Source organism: Camelus bactrianus, chromosome 13 (genome assembly GCF_048773025.1).
Source record: "Camelus bactrianus isolate YW-2024 breed Bactrian camel chromosome 13, ASM4877302v1, whole genome shotgun sequence".
NCBI classification, from domain to species: domain Eukaryota; kingdom Metazoa; phylum Chordata; class Mammalia; order Artiodactyla; family Camelidae; genus Camelus; species Camelus bactrianus.
Window position 1 is genome coordinate 49,025,871 of NC_133551.1, and position 19,573 is coordinate 49,045,443.

General features: G+C 43.0%; 1 protein-coding gene across 2 annotated transcripts in view; it reads right to left on the reverse strand.

The window, feature by feature from the left end:
* Positions 1-19,573, reverse strand: part of CCDC30 (coiled-coil domain containing 30) — a 104,659-nt gene that overhangs the window by 6,569 nt on the left and 78,517 nt on the right. The window contains exons 14-18 of one of the 2 annotated variants that reach the window (XR_012511329.1): positions 15,200-15,312; positions 6,475-6,616; positions 2,289-2,425; positions 1,149-1,263; positions 310-387 (exon numbers count right to left, since the gene is read on the reverse strand). Coding sequence is in view for 1 of the 2 variants with exons in the window: in XM_074376688.1 (XP_074232789.1) it covers positions 1,149-1,263; positions 2,289-2,425; positions 6,475-6,616; positions 15,200-15,312 (507 nt within the window). In the remaining variant the exon portion in view is untranslated. The remainder of the gene's footprint in view (positions 1-309; positions 388-1,148; positions 1,264-2,288; positions 2,426-6,474; positions 6,617-15,199; positions 15,313-19,573) is intronic. The other variant, XM_074376688.1, reaches the window with a different exon arrangement.

Here is a 19,573-nt window from a genome sequence, read left to right on the forward strand (position 1 = left end):
TCCATTAAGGCCAGTAACTCAGCACCTACAGTACTATACTATTTATTCAAGTACATGCCAGTCCTTCTCTACTGGACTGAAGGCCTCTGAAAACAGGAGCTATCTTCCATATTCCTAGGACCCAGCACAGTTCTTGGAATTAATAGTTTGTTGAATGAATGATTAAGTAAAAGGGTAAACAAACAGACTATAAAAAACAGTTATAGCTCAAACAAAGACATTTCTAACTGTTGGAAATTAGGTCACATCATCTGGCAGTTCTACTTTTGATAAAATCCTCAAACAACTCAAAAATTTGCAAACAATCACCTTGCTGAGAGCAAACATGATGCAGGTCTTATGCTCAGAGCATCAGTATCCAACGAGCAGGATTTGCTGTGACGGATCCTAGGAAGAAATGTCTTAGCAGGTGGTACAAGCCAGGGAGGAAGGCAAGCAGCCTCCACCCTGGATTCAGAATGCAACTCTGCTTACTGAGGTACTCTGGCCAGACAGACCCTGGACCATGTCTGAACTTAGACTACTGGCCACGGCCACTTGTCTGCCTAGCTCTTTGTAACATAATTGCTTTTCTCGGACTCAGATGTTCTCCTTGGGCTTGACTCCTTGCCAGACCAGACTAGCTTCATTTTACCTTTGTGAGCCTCGGATGGGCTCATCTCTCAGATGCGGCTAGAACAATACGTGGCAAACAGGGTAGTTGAGAACAAGGCATCCATATGCAGACATTTAACATTCATTCATTCTCAAATATTTATGGAGCTCCTGTCCATGGATACAGTGACATATGAGCTACAACCCTTGCCCTCCAGGATGTCACTCCTGAGCTGCTGAGACAGAGAAGTGAAAAGGCAACGACAATACAGTGTGTTAAGGAAGAAGCGAGAAAGCAGACACGAACTGCTCTGGGATCACATAGGAGAAGCGTGTTTAGCAAAAGCTGAACCAATGAAGAGCAGAGTTGGAAGAGAGCAGTCTCAAGCTCTGCTGCCCCGGAGTGAAGCCCGTGAGCCTCTCTGCCACAGTCCACCACGAGGCCAAGTGCAGGCCACAGCTGCACGCAGAACATGAGGGAAAAGAGAAGGCAGCGACCTTAGCAACCCAAGCTTCATACTGAGGACCTGGCAGGGAGCACACACGCCTCTTACCTCTCCTCTGCGGATCTGGATGCTCCTTATGATGCGCTCTAAGAGGCCAACCTGCTGCACGAGCTGGAGGCTGTTCTCCTGTAACTGCTTGTTTTCTTTATCCAGTAAAAGTACTCTAAGAATGGCATAAATCAGAGGCATAAGTAAAAATTTCTGTATCAGTCCTGAAAATTCTACCCTACTTCCCACTAGCGTTGGGTCTTAGCCCACAGCCAGATTTTGGAACCAACTTTGCCGGAATAATTCCCACCATGTTCCAAGACCAAGTGAAAATTAATGAACTTCTGGCTGGTATACAGTCATTAAATACATGCTGAGAATAGAGACACACAAGAGTGCAGGAACACAAAAGGCACAGGTCCAGCCCTGGGGAAACCTGAGGAGAGGTTCGATCCCGTTTAGGGGAGGGACTGGAGTGAGAGACTCTGCATCCCTAACTCTGCAGCTGAGCAGCCTGCATCTGGTTCTGATTTCACACCGTCATCCCACGCTTCTGCTGCAGTAGTGGCGGTGGCGGTGGTAGTAGTAGCAGGAGGAGGAGGGATATAGTAGAAGTAAAAATAGTAGGAGCAGCAGCTACCATTCACCATGGTTACAAGCACTTACCAAGTACGTGGGCACTGCAACCTAGCCACACAGAAAGCACTTAACACTTCCCACGTATTAGCTCCTTTAATCCTCACAACCACCCCATGAGATAGATACTGTTATGATGCCTATTCTGCAGATGAGGAAACTGAGGCTTGGAGTTGGGGAAGTAACTTGTGTAAAAAGATAAAACCAGAAAGTCATAGGGCTGGGCTGTCTGCCTGATTCTCTTTCGGTCTACTTGGATCCCATAGGTGTCAAGTGATAAAAATGAGTGTTGACACACACAAAGGGAGGGGCCGGAATGAGCAGAGCTGGGTCCTCAGGAGGCAATGCTGCTGTGAAGGCACCTGTCTGAACAGCCAGCCTGCCTTCTCCATGACATTCTTCTCTCTAACTCTACAACTTCTGCCACTCATGTGAACTGCTAAAAACAGCAGATGGCAGAGAAACAGTTATGATATAGGCCACAACTCAAAGGACCATTTCTGAAACCATCCCTTTGTTGAGGGAGAAACATCCTCTTTGTGGAGATCATGGGCCTGCACCCACCTGCTCTGGACTGAAGATATTACCCCTTTGTTGCTGTGGATTAGTTCTTCTTGCTCGGTGAGTTGCTCCAGGAGTTTACTTTTTTCTAGGAGCAGGATATCATTCTGGGCAATGACCTGGTCCTGGAACACCTTCTCCTGGGAGTAATACAGCCCCATAAGTACCACAGCAGGAGAAAGAATGGCAAGTTGAAGAGCATCATCCTGTTTCTAAGCAAATTTCCTTGTTAACTGTCTTCTCCCATCTTCTAATCTGCCTCCACCTGTTTGCTTACACTCTGCTAGATCATCCCTCTATTTATTTCAGTTATCTTATGTCATGCATTTTGTTTGGACAGTTACTTATTCTTCTGGGTTAACATTTTAAAATATTTGAGCACTCAACTTCCAATCAGGTCCCAGTGCTCCCATCTGTATGCTAATTCTGTAGGGATCAAATCATTCTTCTCTCTAACTCTACAACTTCTGCCACTCGTGTGAACTATCTGAAGCTCCATATTGAAAAAAATTTCCATATAATACATTTCCATATGCTTTGGGGGTATAGTCTTTTTAAGGCAATGAGAGGACGACGGGAATTTGGCCACCTCACTTGACAACCAGTGTCAGGGTCTCAGTTGCCTTGGCAAGTCAAGCAGGTAAGCCAGGTACTGAGAATATTCTTGCAGGGATGATGCTGAAATGACTTCTAGCTTGAAACCATGTTCCACCTTCTACCAACCACTTTCCCTGAAAGGGACAGCTAGTGATGTTATAGCTAAAATGAAAAAGGATTATATTTTGTGAATATATAACATTCTCATACTGAATCAGTGGATATTAGTAAACATCACAGGTGGTGAGAACTTGAGAAGCTCACAGTGTAGAACTACCCTTCTCACTTCACCAAGGACCTGTCAATGGTAACGGGCAAGTACCTTCACCCTTTGTGTCTGTTCCCACCTGCCAATGGTGGGAGCAAGTGGGAGTGGGCGAAGAATAACCACCTATGGCAGGTGGGTGAACCACAGGTTAGGAGGGAACTTCCTTTTAAATAAGGTACTAATATAGATCATTCAGAAAAGACTAGCCATTTACATTGTATCTTAAAAAACCTCAAAATAAAAAAATCAGACTCAAAGATACAGAGAACAGATTGATGGTTACCAGAGGTGGGGGTGCTGGTGAAATGAGTAAATGTGGTCAAAAGGTACAAGCTTCTGGGAGTGGGTGGGTAAAGCTTAGTGGCAGAGCGCATGCTTAGCATGCATGAGATCTTGGGTTCAATCCCCAGCACATCCTTAAAAAAAAGAAAAGAAAAGAAAAAAAAACTTCCAGTTATTAATAAGTCATGAGGATGCCATGTACAGCATGGTGACTATAGTTAGTAATACTGTATGGCATATGAGAAAGTTGCCAAGAGAGTAAATCCTAAAAGTTCTCATCACAAGAAAAAAAAATTGTAACTATGTGTGGTGATGGATGTTAACTAGACTTACTGTGGTCATCATTTAGCAATGTGTACAAACTGAATCATTATGTTGCACCCCTGAAACTTACACAATGTTATAGGTCAATTATAATTCAGAATAGAAAGAGAAAATAGAAAGGAAGAAAGAAAGGAAGGAAGAAAGAAAGAAAGAAAGAAACAAAGAAACAAAGAAAAAAAAAAGACTGCCCATCTATTATTATGGAATTATAAGGAAGGAGATCACAGTGTGTTCTGAAACAAACCCTTCCAGATTTTAAAGTCCTTCTTCCAGGACCCTTCAATGTCTAATGATAGTCTGACCTGCTATTATTTAAATACATTTATGATAAGTTTTAACAGTGGAAGCAGGCACCCCACAAATAACAAGCAAAGCAGTTATAACTGAGTTAGAAAGAAAATTAGGTGGGGCAGGCCTGACCCCCTGTCCTTGGGAAATGTCATATTTTTTGGAATAAAAAAATCAGGACACCTGCTCTAATAAAAGGATAAAATATTGAGGAAAATCTGGTTTGGATGGTCTCCATAGTCAGAGGACTCAACTGGCACACCGTATAAAGAGAAGGCTGAAGGAACAAAGCCCCCAAAAGTGACATTATTTTCTGGAGACTTGGTGCTTAGAAAGTGAGTCCAGCTTTTATACCCACAGGGCTCTGGTTCATGGACCCTAAAATAACTAAGATCAAGAGCTCGGGGTTTGTACCACTGCGGCATTAAAAGATCTCACATCAGTCTTCTCTAGGCTAAGTATCTCCAATTCTACGAACAATTTCTCATCAACTAGGCATCAACCCACGAACATGCTTCTAAGAGATTTTACACTAAGAAGAAGAAAATAGCATCTATGAAAATTCATATGTGCCAGTACCACTTTAGGCATTTTGTATTTTAATCCTCACCAAAGCCTTGTGAGGTAGCAGTCACTTCCCCATTTTACAGAGGAAGATGACGCCCAGGGACTTGGGCGAGGTCACAGAGCTACTCAGTGGCAGGACTAGACTTTGCACCTGCGTCTGTCTAAGGTGGACACGCAGCACACCCTTCAAGGGCGGTGCGCAGGAGGCTCAGCCACTCTCTCATCTCCAGTATATTTTGTGGAGACGTGTGGTTCTTTGGGTAGATGTATTAGTTTCTCAGGGTGGCTGTAATAAATTACCCCAAACTGGGCAGCTTAAAACAACAGGAGTCTATTGTCTCACAGTTCTGGAGGGTAGAAGCCTAAAATCAAGGTGTCAGCAGGGGTAGTTCTTCTGGGGGCTCTAAGGGAGAACTAGTTCCCTGCCTCTCTCCTGGCTGGTAGCTGCCAGCAATCCTTGCTGTTCCCTGGCTTGGGGCTTCACCACTCCAATCTCTGCCTCTGTCATCACACGGCCGTCTTCCCCTGCGTATGTCTTTTTGTGTGTCTTTCCCTCTTCTTATAAGGATATTAGTCGTATTGGCTTTAGGGCTCACTCTAACCTAGTATGACTTCATCTTGACTGTTTATACCTGCAAACACCTTACTTCCAAATTAGGTCACATTCTGAGTTTCTGGGTAGATGTGAATTGGGGGGAGGTACGCTATTCAGCACAGTACAGTCAGGACATGTGACTGCTGAAAGCAGGAGGCTGGCTATGCCATGGATGCCGAGATGTGGAAAGCGGGCATCCTAAGGCAGGGTGGGTGATGCAGGACAGGCTGATGATATTTCTGGTGGGCCCATGGGCCAGGGCTGCTACTTTTCTTCTATATATTTTCCACATGGTTTTCCTAGTTGTGGGTGTAACCTGGACCTCTTTAAAAGTTTGATGAATTAGTGCCAAAATAGGAGGGTATTGTAAAATCTAACTTTCTTTCCTTTTTCACTACTGTTAGTTTTTTAAATCAGAAACACAACATTGGTGACCTGTCTGTTATAATCCTCAAATGTTTTATTTGTATGTAGCCTGAGGATTCTTAACCTGGAGTCCTATAATAATACGGAGTAACTGAATTTACATCAATTGTTTTGGTATCCTTGGCGCATAGTGGTGGTACAATAAAAATCTGTTGGGCGTAGAAATGAGTATTTTAGGACTGAGGACAACGTTTTCAAAACTCTGAAATGGGCTGGGGGGTGGGTGGGGGATGTCTCAAGAAGGGAAACATTCCAGGCCAACTCAGTTGCCCTCCATTTAGAACTGATGTAGTTTAATGTCCTCAAGACTATTCTGCATTTAATCTCATTCATCTGCCCCATTTCCTTCCTACCCACACACCAGGGAGCCACAGGGGCAACAAGACAAACATAAAAAAATCATGCATGTTTAGAAAAAAAGCTTGAAGGCACTAGTCAAGGATCTATAAAGGAATAGGGGTCACCTGTCTTCCCTAACATTGAAAACTGACAGAAATGGGAGGCAAAATGAGGGCTGTAAAAGTAGAGCTGAGTGACTGAGGGTGGTCTGGAAGTCTCTGCTGAAGGGTGATCCAGGAAAGATATCCTCATTTGAAGGCAAGACGCTAGTCCTAAGTTAGCGGGGCAGAGTATTTTCAGTGTCCAATTTGCTCCAGCATCACTATGTGTCCTATATACTTTTTGGCAGGATTTAAACAATCACTCACATTAAAAGAAGTTGCAAAGAAAAGAAACGTAAACCTGGGCTCTGAAGCAGTCACAAAGACACTAAAACACGAGCAGGCTTTCTCCAAATGACCACCCCCAGCATTGCTGTGAGCTCTCCACTTTTCCCCCCTCACCTTTTCCACTTGTTGCCACAGGGCTCTGGTCTCATTTTCAAGTTGTTTAATTCTGTCATCTCGTAGTGCTACTTCATGAACTAAACGATCCTTGATTCTGCGAAGCTTGGCTTTTTGGTGGTGATGTTTCTCGTGATAGTTTCTATAAAAGTAAATTTAAATATAGGCGTACCTGAACGCAGTGGAAATTTATTTTGCCTCCCCAATATGCACCTTTCTTCGGTGTCCTCTTCTTGCTTTGTCAGGGCCTGACACTAGAGGTGGATACTTGTCCCAGCTCGTATCTGCAGGACTTCTTGCCCCCAAGTAGGGGAATGGACCAAGCATAATCTCTTAAATTACATCAGCTTTAGTCATCTCCAAATCAGCAGACTCTTTTACTTCTTATCCCTGACGTCTAGATTCTGAATCCTACTCCACTGATTCAGCCATTAATTTAAAATGTTCTAGTTCTTGGTTATACCCTTGGACAGTGACATAACCCACTTCAATCTTGTCTATTTTCCAGATAACCGGGTCTGCTCTCAGTCCCCACCTTGAGCCTGGACTTCTACATGCCAATTACATATAGGTCTTGGGGGAGGGTACAGCTCAAGTGGTAGAGCGCATGCTTAGCATATACGAGGACCCAGGTTCAATCTCCAGTAACTCTTCTAAAAGTAAATAAAACTAATTACCTTTCCCCACCTCCCTAACAAGATAAACAATTCTATATAGGTCTCTGCTCAAGACTCTTACTCTGATTCTGACATAAATTTGACTTACCACCAATAAACTCATGAAAAGATGTTCAACATCATTAGCTATTAAGAATATGCAAATCAAGAATACAATGAGAAAAGAGGATATAGCTCAGTGGTAGAGTGCACGCCTACTGGGTTCAATTGCCAGTACCGCCACTAAAATAAGTAAATAAACCTAGTTACCTCCCCCCAAAACAAAAAACAAACAAAAACAAAAAATACAATGAGATATCACTTCACAACCACTAGGATGGTGAAAATAAAAAAGGTAATAACAAATACTGGCAGGGACGTAGAGAAATTGGAACACTCATACACTGCTGGCAGGAATGTCACACGGTGCAGCCACTTTGGAAAAAGCCTGGCAGTTCCTCAAATGGTTAAACATAGAAGCATATGACCCTGCGATTCCACTCCTAGGTATATACTCAAGAGGAATGAAAACATATGTTCACACAAAAACTTGCATATGAATGTTCATAAGAGCACTATTCACAATAGCCAAAAGGTGGAAACAACCTAATTCCCATCAACTGATGATTCAGTAAACAAGATATGGAACAGCTGTACAGCGGAACATTATTCAGCTATAAAAAGGAATGAAGTACCGATCCAAGCTACATGAATGAACCTTGGAAGCAGTGTGCTAAGTGAATGAAGCTAGTCACAAAGGGCCACATTTTACATGATTCCATTTACACGAAATGTCCAGAAGAGGCACATATAGAAAGAAAGTAGATTAGTGATTGCCCGGGGCTGGGGGTGGGGAGGGGAATTGGGGTTGGGGGGTGATATCAAAAGGGTTTCTTTTGGGGGTAATGAAATGTTCTAAAATTAATTATGGCAATGAAGGTACAACTAAAAGCCATTGAATTGGATACTTTAAATGGGTGAATTGTATGGTATGTGAATTATATTTCAGTAAACCTGTTATAAAAAAAAGAATCAAAATCTAAGTTACCACAAGATCTTGTGGTAGCTCACAGCAAAAAAAGAAATGTGACAATGAATATTTGTATGCTCATGTATAACCGAAAAATTATGCTCTACGCTTGAATTTGACACAACATTGTAAAATGACTATGACTCAATAAAAAAATGTTTTAAAAAAATCTAAGTTACCATTGCAAGCTACTATAACAGCTAATCTGAGTAAACAAGAAAACAGATTAAAGCCTGCCTACTACTACTAGGCAAGTCTCTCTGAAGATGACTGTGCTTTCGAAGTAAGAATACTGCTCCTCAGAAAGTGCTTCTTCAAATCAAAAATTAAGACCTTTCACTTTGAATTTATTAGGTCTACTAACACAAAAATCACTCTGAACCAGGATTTCTCAGCCTCTGCCCTGCTGACATTTCAGGCCAGATAATTCTTTTGTTGTTGTTGTCGTGTACTTTGAAGAATGCTTAGCGCCTTCCTCGGCCTCTACCCACCAGATGCCAGTAGCGCCTTGTACAGTGTGACAACCCAAAATGTCTCCAGACACTGCCAAAAGTCCCCTTGCCCTGGGAGGCAAACTATCCCCTACCGAAAACCACCGCCCCGGCTAACATTCCTGGATTAGGTTTTCCCTAAGCCCACAGCGTTGGTTCTCAAACTGTGTTCAGACCAGCAACATCAGCACCACCTGGGAACTTGGAAATGCAGAATCTCAGGCCCCCTCCCAGAACTACAGAATTAGGAACTCTGGGGTGGATCTGCATTTTACCAAGTCCCCCGGGGGGTTCTGAGGCAGGCTAGTTTGGGAGAAAGCCCCGGGCATATTTGGGAGGGATCCCCTCACCACTTCTGTTTCGTTGTAAACAGACTCCTTGTGGCAGGCTGTGAGGTGCAGCTCTGGCCTTTCTTCCTTTCTGCTAACAGAACCTAATTTCATTTAGGTATCTACAGAGATCCCTTGATCTCAAGGGAGGTGGGTGGGCCCCAGGGGTGTGTGTGTTGGGGGGTGGATTGAGCTCGTGAGACACGTAAGGCCTGTTGGGCACTTCTGGAAAATCTGAGAACTTGAGAAAGTCTCTCTCCGCCCTGGCTGCCCTCCTGCTGAGGCTGGGCTACCTGCAGCTCCGGTCACTGCCTTATCACCATGAGGTGAGAGCCCTAAGGACAAACCACCAGCCCACCAGCCACAGCGGAGCAGGAGGAGGGAAAGAGCCTGGTCCTAAATGACACTATGAGCAGCTGAATCAACCTCCACAATCACCTTCCTCCAGATTTTCTGTTATATTTTTTTAAAAAGTTTGTCTAAATATAGCAGTCAGGTTTTGTTGTTGTTGTTGTTATTCATGGTCAATTACACCCTGATATCTTACAAATAAATAAATAAAAGAAGAAAAACCACTCTAAACAAACAAAATAGTATTCTCACGGTCTCTATCGCCTCTAACTTCCCTGAATGCCTAGAAATTAGGATAAAGCCTTTTTAACCGAAACAAAAAGTGTTCAGGGAATGAAGAATCTGCTGTCACCATAGGCATGTGAGGCCACAGCCACCCAGGCCTACGATGCTGTCTGGTCCTACTGGGGCTCTGACACTCACACTGGAAGAAGCCCTAACTAAGAAGTGAACTATGTGTGCTCCAGGCTTTTGAAGACACCTCACTTGATTTTAAAGCAAACTGGTGAACTTGATGTCCTCACTCCATGAGCCAGGACTGAAGGCTGTTGCAGTAGCATTAACTCAGCAGGACTGGGGTGTTCAAACCCTTCACATTCCTCGACTGGCTCCTGGGAGACAACGGCTAAGCCCTTGGAATGTCCTGCCTGATAATAATGTCTCTGTATACCTGGTATTTTATGCCAAAAATATGATTTATGGTGAATGTGCTTTTGTTTACCTTGGCCACGCTGGATCAGTTTGACTTTTGGGGGTTTGGGGGAGTGGAGACTGAGTAGTTAAGGTCAATCATTGGGGCACTCCATGTCTACCTGACTGACCCCCGATTAGATCCCTGAACATCAAGGCTCAGGTGAGTTTCTCCGGCTGGGAACACTTCACTCCTGTTGTCATACGACGTCGCTGGGGAACTGAGCTCTGTCCGTACTACCCCACTGGGAGAGGACAATGGGAAGCTTGCTTGCATCTTGTCTCTCCTGGACTCTGAAGCTACGTGCCTTTTCCCTTTGCTGGTTTTAATCTGCATCCTTTCACTGTAATAAACCATAACCATGAATGTAACAGCTTTTCTGAGATTTCTAAGTTCTAATGAACCACCCAACCTGACGGTGGTCCTGGGACTCCTCACACAAAGGGAAGTTACTTCTACAGAGAAGCATCTGATTCCAGAGCCTGTGATCTCCTGCTGTACCCCAGTGCTATAATGCCAGCAAAGCGGAGCAACCCGGATAGCACTGACTTATCCTGTTGAAATACTTTGTTTTATATAAGAACTAGGAACCAGATGGGAGGGGAAGAGCAAAGCAGACTTATTTAGATGCTAATTCTAGTCAACTATGATGGAATAGCTACTCCGAGAGGTTCCTGTGTTCTTGGCAGTTATATCTTACCTCTAAATGTGTTTATGCAAGACTCTTCCATTTTCCAAAACAGTGCCCTCCTCTCTTCTACTTGCTGATTATAAATAAAAGAATCATTTTGAGTATTTTTCCCTTAGAAGATGAATTTAGCTGTTAGCCAGATACTAAGTGGAGAAGTTTGAGACATGCACACCAGGCTTTGTCACCAGCATGTCTGTGTGTGTGGTGGTGACTGACTGTGAAGGTTGTCCCCAATGCACTTTCTCCTTCTATCGTTATAGTCTCCCTGATTTTAGATTGGCATTTGGTTGCTCAATATATGAACTACGTTTTCTGGCTTTATCTGCAGCTAGATGAGGCCACGTGAGTAAGTTCTGGACAACAGATGGAGCAGAGGTAGTGTGCCTTAAAAGAAAGTGGAACACCCTTGCCTTCCCCTCTAGCTCCCTTCTTCTTGTTGGATGGAATGTGGATATGGAGTGAACTACCTTGAACTATGTGGATAAAGGTTAAATATGCTGGAGCAACAAGAAAAGAGTTAAGACTTCGGACACATTGAGCCACCAGACCCATCCAGGGCTGCTTATGTCTGTGCTGTTAGGTAAGAGAGAAACCGCTCCCTTTAAAAAGGCTTTCTTATTCAGTGTCTCTGCTACAGAAACTCAATCTCCATCCTACCTAATAAAGTTGGTTTAGATACCTGGGTCCATAAAGCTGCCTTAGGCCTGTTCAGTTCTGTGGCCTTGGCAGCACTCATTACATAACATAAGGTCCATATTCTTGCAGACTGTGTTCACAATTACTGCTGCCGTGACTTAAGAGTCTTTACAGGGAGATATTTCCATCTCATAAATGTTCTCATTTTCCCTTATACTAGGAAGAGCTTGGCAAAAGATATCACTGAGTTTCAGCATCCTTTGGTCCACAGCTTCAGAGGTGTAACACCATCGAGCATTGCACAAACAGCCTACCTGCTGTCCACTGAGTTTCCCAGCTGTTCACAGTTCCTCCGATGTTTTGACATCATTTGAAACACAACATGTATTTTTGGAATTTCTTTTGCTCATCCTCCCCTGAGATATTAAAACCCACGTCTCTAGCTTCCCATGTCAGACAGCTGCTGTCTCTCTTATTCTGCCACTTGGACTATAACAAAAATTAATTTATTTTTTAAAGTAAGATGATAAACAAGAGAAATTTGGGGAAAAAAACCCAACTCCCATATGATCAGTATAATAATATTGCTGTATTTCCTTTGTCTTTTTGTAAGTACCTTTTGTTTAAACACTGTTCATATTAAAATTATCTTCTGCTCTTTTCATTTATTATGTCACAAGCATTTTCCCACGTTGTCATCTAGTCTTCATAGTCACCATTGTTTACAGTTCTATTATGTTCCATCAAGTCAATTAGACTTGACCTAATAGATTAGCTCCTACTGCGTGATAGTGAGGCTTCTCCCTGTAGCGTTAGGTATGGTTGGAAGAGTGTGTGGCTGCAGTACAGCTGGTGAGGGCTGAGAGCCTTCCCTTCCGTAGCTGGCTGGGTATCTGGCACACCTGTCAGTTTGGTCAGACGTTCTGTTGGCCGACTTGCCCGAAGAACATGTGGATTTTCTGTTTATTTTTGGCTCTGTTAACTACTAGCAGCAGAAGATGGCACAATACTCATGTTCTAAAATCTAGGGACAACTTTCACTTATGTTTAAGTAAAACCAGATGGTCTATCTTTGATTTCTATTTCAAAGAGGCAAGGAATTTGTTCCTCTGGAAGAGTAGCTGGGAAAACATGGAAGAAATAAGCATTGTTTGTGAAGGTCAGGAGTGGGATTGGAATGAAAGCAAAAATGAACCTAGAGTTTTGACATTTTCTTCCGTAAAGCTGTAGTTTTCAATCACATGGGAACGCTTTTAGAAAAATACTGATCCCTGCATTCTATTGTCACAGACTCGGATTTAATTATGTTGGGGCCTACGTGTGGGCAGGACCCATTGTCCTAAAGGCTGCGGACAAATAGCACGGAAGACTCCTCAGCTTCCCTAGCCATCAAAGAAATCCAAAATAAAATGACAAGTAAGTAACTCATGACTATAACTGAGCGTTAAAAATCACAGAATAAGTGGAGTGAAAGAAGTCAGACGCAAAAGATTACAGGCAGTATAATTTCATTTTGATGAAATTTTAGGAGAGACAGAAGTCAGAGGAGTGAATGCCCGGGAGGAGGTGGAGGAGCAGGAGACACTGACTGACTGCTTAAAGAGAGGGGAGAACTTTAAGGGATAACAGAAATGTTCTGTATCTTGATTGCGGTAGTGGTTAGGTGGGTGCACACATTCGTCAAAACACATCAAATTGTACATTTAAAATCTGTGTATATGTAAATTATACTTCAATGAAAACAAAAAGCATTGGGAAAGTTTTCATCAGAGCCCTTCCCCACAAAAGTAGCACCCATGCTAAGGTGGATGCGGTGAAATTCCTACTCTCATATAATGATGGCAAAAAATTTTGGTAGGATGCTTCTGAATGTTTGTTAATACACTTTAAGATCCATAACTCCAGCTTTTGGACTAGTACTTCCATATCTAGGAATTTACTCTATAAAAATAGTTTTTAAAATGAAAAATATATATACTAAAATGTTTTAAGCGTTATTCTGAATAAAAATACCAGTCATAGGGCCAGTGGGTAATTCTTAACTAAATCAGGGCTATGTTGTGAGGGTTGATTCCAGCAGGACTAGAATGAACTTGAGCTGTTTTGCTGAAGTTCTTGCTTGGGGCTGACCACTGGTCAAGGAATGAAACATACTGATTCAAACAGCGTTGCTTTGTAACCACAGGTCTGAGAAGTTTCACAGCAGTTTGCACCAGTTTGTCAGCACTGTTTATTGATCACAGTGAGGTTGATCATCTACACCTGGTCTGAGTGAGACCCCAAGAAGGCAGTGCTCCTGAGGCTGGTTACATACCAGGAATATGATTATGAGACCAGTAAAATGTAAAAACTCTCCACTGAGACTCCATTTGGGATCCCTGGTTGTGAGGTGGTCAGTGCACATGCTGGTGGTTTCTGATCTGAGAGAGGAGGTACATCCAGCCATAGTCCATACAGAGCGCGGATCCTGGAGCTCCTGCCTGGTCCCTCTGGACCCACTGCTGTGAGAGCCATGGGCTCTGTACTCTTGATCTGGCACTTCATTCTCTCTGCTCCCTCTACTAGCAAGATATAATGTGGAAAGAGCTCTGTGTAGGTTATCAGAAAACTGAGGTCTAGTCTTAACTTTGTCAGCAGCATGAGCTGACCCATGCATAAACCTTTCTGGGTTTCTATATTTCTCAGTGGTATGATCATCAGAGCAAGGTAATGAATATCAATGACTCAAGAATTCTCTGCTATACAGCAGAGAGTTGTCTTTAAATCATTATCATTACTACTATCAACATAGTAGGTGGGTGAGAACATAAGAGAATAAAAAACTTCCACCTGTAAAAGGAACAAAGCAGAAAGATGCAGAGCTAGGAGTAGAAAGGTGGTTCATGGAGGAAAAAAAAAAAAAACTAAAAATAAGTAGATTTGGTAATAGTAACAGCTGTGTGCTAGACACTTCTAAGTAAATGCTTTACATATACTCATTCATTTAATTCTCACAACAACTTTATGAGATAGGAATGGTTACTTTGCCCATTTTAGAGATGAGGTACCTCAGGCACAGAGAGGTTACTCAACTTGCCCAAGGTCACACAGCTAGTTCCTAGTAAAACCAGGAATTATACCCAGGCAGTATGGCTCCAGAGTCCATACTCTGAACTACCACACTACACTTCAGAGAGGAGGAGAGCTGGAGGAATCTGGTGGGATGATGGGCAGGAAATGGAAGAAAGAGAAGGAAGTTTGGGAACATACACTTTTATTGAACACCTGCTATATACCAGGGACTGTGGATTAAAAGATGAGTGAGACCATGGCCCATGTCCTCTAAAAACCTAGTCAGGTGAGGAAGACAGGTGTGAATCATATTATATCAAAACAACATGGCAAGTTCTTAAATAATTACAGAGAGTCACATACAGAGGGCTAGAGAGTCACAAAGAATGAGAACCTTGCCAGCCCAGGCTGGGTGTGTCAAGAAAGGCTTCTGAGAGGAGGTGACTCTCAGTGGAAGAATTAAGAGTTGGAATAGGGAGACTGACTGGTCTGGGCTGAGGAAAAGGATGAAGAGCCTCATGGCAAGTGAGAGGGGTGTATTCGGGGAAGAGCAAGAAGTTAGACACCATGAGAGCTCAATAAATAGCACTCCCCTTCTCCCTGCCTCTCCTGGAAAGAAACTGGTCCCCACACTTCTCTTGGAAAAGCCCTGAGGACAGAACTTCTAAGAACGAAGGAAAAGGGTGTTGGCGTCCTTGAAAGGCCACTTCAGCGAGCATCCCCTGCCTAGGCCTGGAGCTGACGCCCTAAGACGCAGCTACTCTACACAGTGTTCTTCCAGAGGAAACTTGCTGTTTACCTCACGTGGACATCCAGCTGGTTCAAAACTTTCCTGTATTCTTGATGTAGAGCTTCCTTCTCCTGTTGCAGCCTAGACAGCTTCTCTGACAGTTCCTGGTTGCTCTTGAGATGCTGAAAAACATTAAAAAAAAAAAAAATGAGAACACTGCTGAATAAAGGTATGATATTTAGGGACCGTAAACCAGCAAAGCCTTTCTGCTGAAAAAGGCTTACAAGAGGCTTCAGCTTCTGAAACCAAAGTAGCTTCCTGTGCTGTCTGCACTTTCAGAATTCTGGAAGCCAGCCGCTCTTTTCCTTGACTTTTGCCCCCCCCCACCAGCTTTCCACTAGTTTTGTAAGCATTTAATTCTATCCGTAAAAAAAGTCTTCCAGCTTGAAGTATGTAGAGTGCAAGCTATTTTCCTGACCCAACCCTGACTAATGAAGTATTTGCTTTTAGAAGTGGCTCCAGGGAATCTGGGATTGGTATCTGAGCTGGTTAGATTTGAAGGCAATATTAATCCTGCCACTAATTCATGACAAAAGATCTGATTAAAGATCTGCCTGTGTTTTGGCAGATCACATGACTGATACAAAGCATGTTATAGCAGGACGGAGATCTCCAAGGAGTGGTGGGTGGGCTCTCACGTCTGACCATGTTAATGAGCTTACAAGAAGAAAATGTCCAACACGGGATTTAATTATTGGAACAAGGCACAGAGACCTGGACACTTCTTTCATATCAGCAGCAGGTCAATATATCCAAAATCCAAATCCCAAATTTCATCAAGTAGGTTTCAAAACTGCAGCACAAGTTGATTTCATAGCCTTGCTAAATCTCTTATGAGAAAAACAGTGCTTTATTTGGAAAGACATGCACATTTGAGAACTGGGAATGAGAACATCTGACAGGATTCCAATAACTTTCACCACCCTGGACCTCGAAATTCTACTGAGCCTCTCTTATCAGCATAAGCAGTCCATCTGCTGCCTCAGATTAACCACCCTTGCCTTGAGGACTCTTGACTCCACCTGAGGCAGTTACCTGTAAGAGGACACCTATTGTTCTTAAAACCCACCCCTGCATTATTGTCACTTCTCTTTGCTTCCAATCCTACAACTAGAGTCAGATCCCAGCACCTCCTGGGGAGTGGGCTTTGAGTATAGAGACTGACCTAGGAGGACTGCCATAGTGAAAGAATGGAAAGATTTTGCCAAATTAAATTGGCAGAAACCTGAGGAATATATGCAGGAATGTATCCATAGGGTGTTATACTATGGAGAAAGGAAAATAATATTGAACAGGCTGACATGGATGCACTTACCAGAGATTCAAGATTTAATGTGTTAATTTTAACATCTAATGTAACTTTAATAGTTTGCTTGGTAGATGGACTGAATCTTGGACTCAACAGTGACCTATGTTAAATGACATTAAGATGCCATACTTCCTTGGCATTAGTGAGAGGAAGGAATCCAAAGTCTTAAGTAGATAGGAAACTTGGAGTAGATTTATCATGAGTGACCTGCTTACCCACATCATCACCATGACCCACACATCACTTATAAGACATTCCTTTCACCAAGGCTTTGCCAAATACACTGGTGGGTGGGGGGCTCAGATTCCTTGAAGTTCTCTATAATATTCTACTGAGGATGACAGTGGGAGGTGCCAACATTGAAACGTACCCCTGATTTTAGTGGGGATGATGGTACTGCAGAGTGTCAGAGGTCAAGTGGCAATGTTTAACTCTCAGATGCAAGGTGGGCATTATTACAGTTATTAGATAATAGGGCCAGAGATACAGCCAAATGGTTTGATTTGTAGCAAACTTTGGTTGTAGTTAATTGATGATAGTAATTATAGAACTAACATAGATGAAGAACCTATTAAAGTTTTACTTGAGTTGTATTTTTAAATCAATACATAAGTAAACCCACCTGGGCCTGGTGAACATAGGCCCAATTTAAATGACAACAACGAAGAGTAACAGCCTCCTACTCAATGCCCAGATTTGAGCCAATTCAAAGACCCAAGGTCCTTTCACCAGGTCAACTTCAGGAAGAACCTTGTGTATAACACTGCCACGAGGATGTGCTCTTCTCCCAAGCCATCCCCAAAGAGACCTGTGGCCTTTTACCCAGGTGACTGGGCATTGGAGAACAGGAATAATAGAGACTTCGGGGGAATTACATACAGTATAGTGGTTCTGGGTCAACACAAGTACCTTGGAACCCAAAATGGGACTGAGGTTCACAATTCAGAGTGGGGGCTTAAGGAAGTAAGGTAGAAAGTGGAGTGTGATCTCACAGTGTGTCTTAGGACACCTTCAGTGATTCACTGGGTTCACAGTGGGCCTAGTGGGTTTGTGAATCTCCTCAGTGCTTATTCCCGAATTCTTGAATGTACAGTCAGACTGGACAACCTGGAAGAGCAGACTCTCCTTGTTGACTTTCCAACCTGAGGAGTGAGGGCTATTGATGGTAGAAAAGGCCAAGTGCTTGTATCGCCTCTTCAGATTCTAGAATCCACTGATACCATTCTTGCTCCTTCAACCCATTTATCAAGCAACCTCCAAGGCTGTACGGTTTCAGTGGTGCCTGTGCTGTGCTGGGCTGCAGGGCAAACTGCTATGCCATTTGGGCTTTATCACCAGCAGATCCAAAACTGCTCCAAGGTTCGGTGGCAGATGAGAAAGCAATGTGGAGCCTCTGGAAAGCTTTAGTTTAATCTTAGGATTTGGGAGGAAAGCCATCTCTCCTCCCATAATTACCACTCGCCTTATGAGAAAGGTCCTTCCTTGTCTCTGGGTCCTGGGGAGACTGAATGGTTGGCCATGAGAAATCAGGTGATCGAGTAACCTATGCTGCCCTTCCTGAAACAAGGTATTCTATTAATCACCGAGCCTGTGAGTTGGGCATGCGCAGTAGTACAGAACTCCATCCTCTAAAGGAACTGCTGTGTCAAATGCTGCGCCTGAGCAGGTCCTAAAGGTTCCAAGCTGCATGAGCAATTGGTACTTACTTCTACTGCATGACTCCCTCTCTCAACCCAAACCTATGACCTCGTAGGGAGTTCTCTGTGACCAGTTAACCAAGAAGGAAAAATTTGGGCCTGATTTATATATGATCCAATATGTAAGTATGATTTACATATGATTCAGTACAGTATGCTACAACCACTTGAAATAGGTCTGGGAAAGGGGTCTAGACTAGAAATGCAGTCCAACAGAATTTTCTGGATTGGTGGGAATGTTCTATGTCTGCATCCTCCAATATGGTGGTCACTAGCCACATGTGGCTACTGAGCACGTGAAACGTGGCTAGTGTGCTGAGGAACTGAATTTTAAATTTTATTTAATTTTAATTAATTTAAATTAAATGGAGGTAGCCACATGTGGCTAGCTGACACAACATCGGACAGCGCAGGCCTAGTGTGAAAATACATGTTTCATGTGTTTTTTGTTCATCAGAGAGCTTCTACAAAAGAGCTGGCCCTCAATCACCAGAGGGAAAAAACAGTACATTCTTCACTACAGAAGTGACATTCTATAGATGTCACTTAGCCTGTTTTTCTATCACCTATTTGCTTGCTCAGTGAGCTCATGTACAAACTGCATGGTGGCGGGAATATATTTTCTAAGGGGTCACCAATGCTAATCCACTCAACTTGCCAAAAGCAAAGATCAATTTGAGCAACTGATATGGTACCATCCACCAGGGGGGCTGGGCAGTCACCTGGTAGCAGGTTTATTATACTGGACCCCTTCCACCACAGAGAGAATGACAATTTGTCCTCAATGAAACAGACACTCATTTTAGATTTGGATTTGCTTTCTCTGTCCACAATGCTTTTGCCAGGACCACCAACTGTAGACTTACCAAATTCTTAATTTCTTGTCATGATACACTGCCATGCAGCATGGCTTCTGACCAAGGAAATCATTTTACAGTAAGAGAAGTGAAACAAAGGCTCATATATATGAGAGTCATTGGTCTTCTCATATATTCAGAAAAAAACTAACCTGCAGAACAGTGGAAAGACCTACGAAAGATGTAGATATGATGCTGGCTAGGTTACAACATCTTTTAGGGTTCAGTGATGTCCTACAAGATGATGTCTAAACTTTTAACCAGTGACTGATACATGATGCTGTTTCTCTCAGAGCCAGAATATGTGGAAAGAAACCAAGAGATGGCATGGGAGTACCTTCCTGAACCTACACCACACTGGCAAAATATGTGTTACTGTATTATTGAGAGTTAACTTTATAATTAAGTTTTAAAGTTAGCATATCCATGTGGATTGAGGCTGAAGAAGTAGCAATTAACATTACCCCCAAATGACCGCAGAAACTGATGGACTTTGAGAGGTTAAGCGTGTCTTCATTTA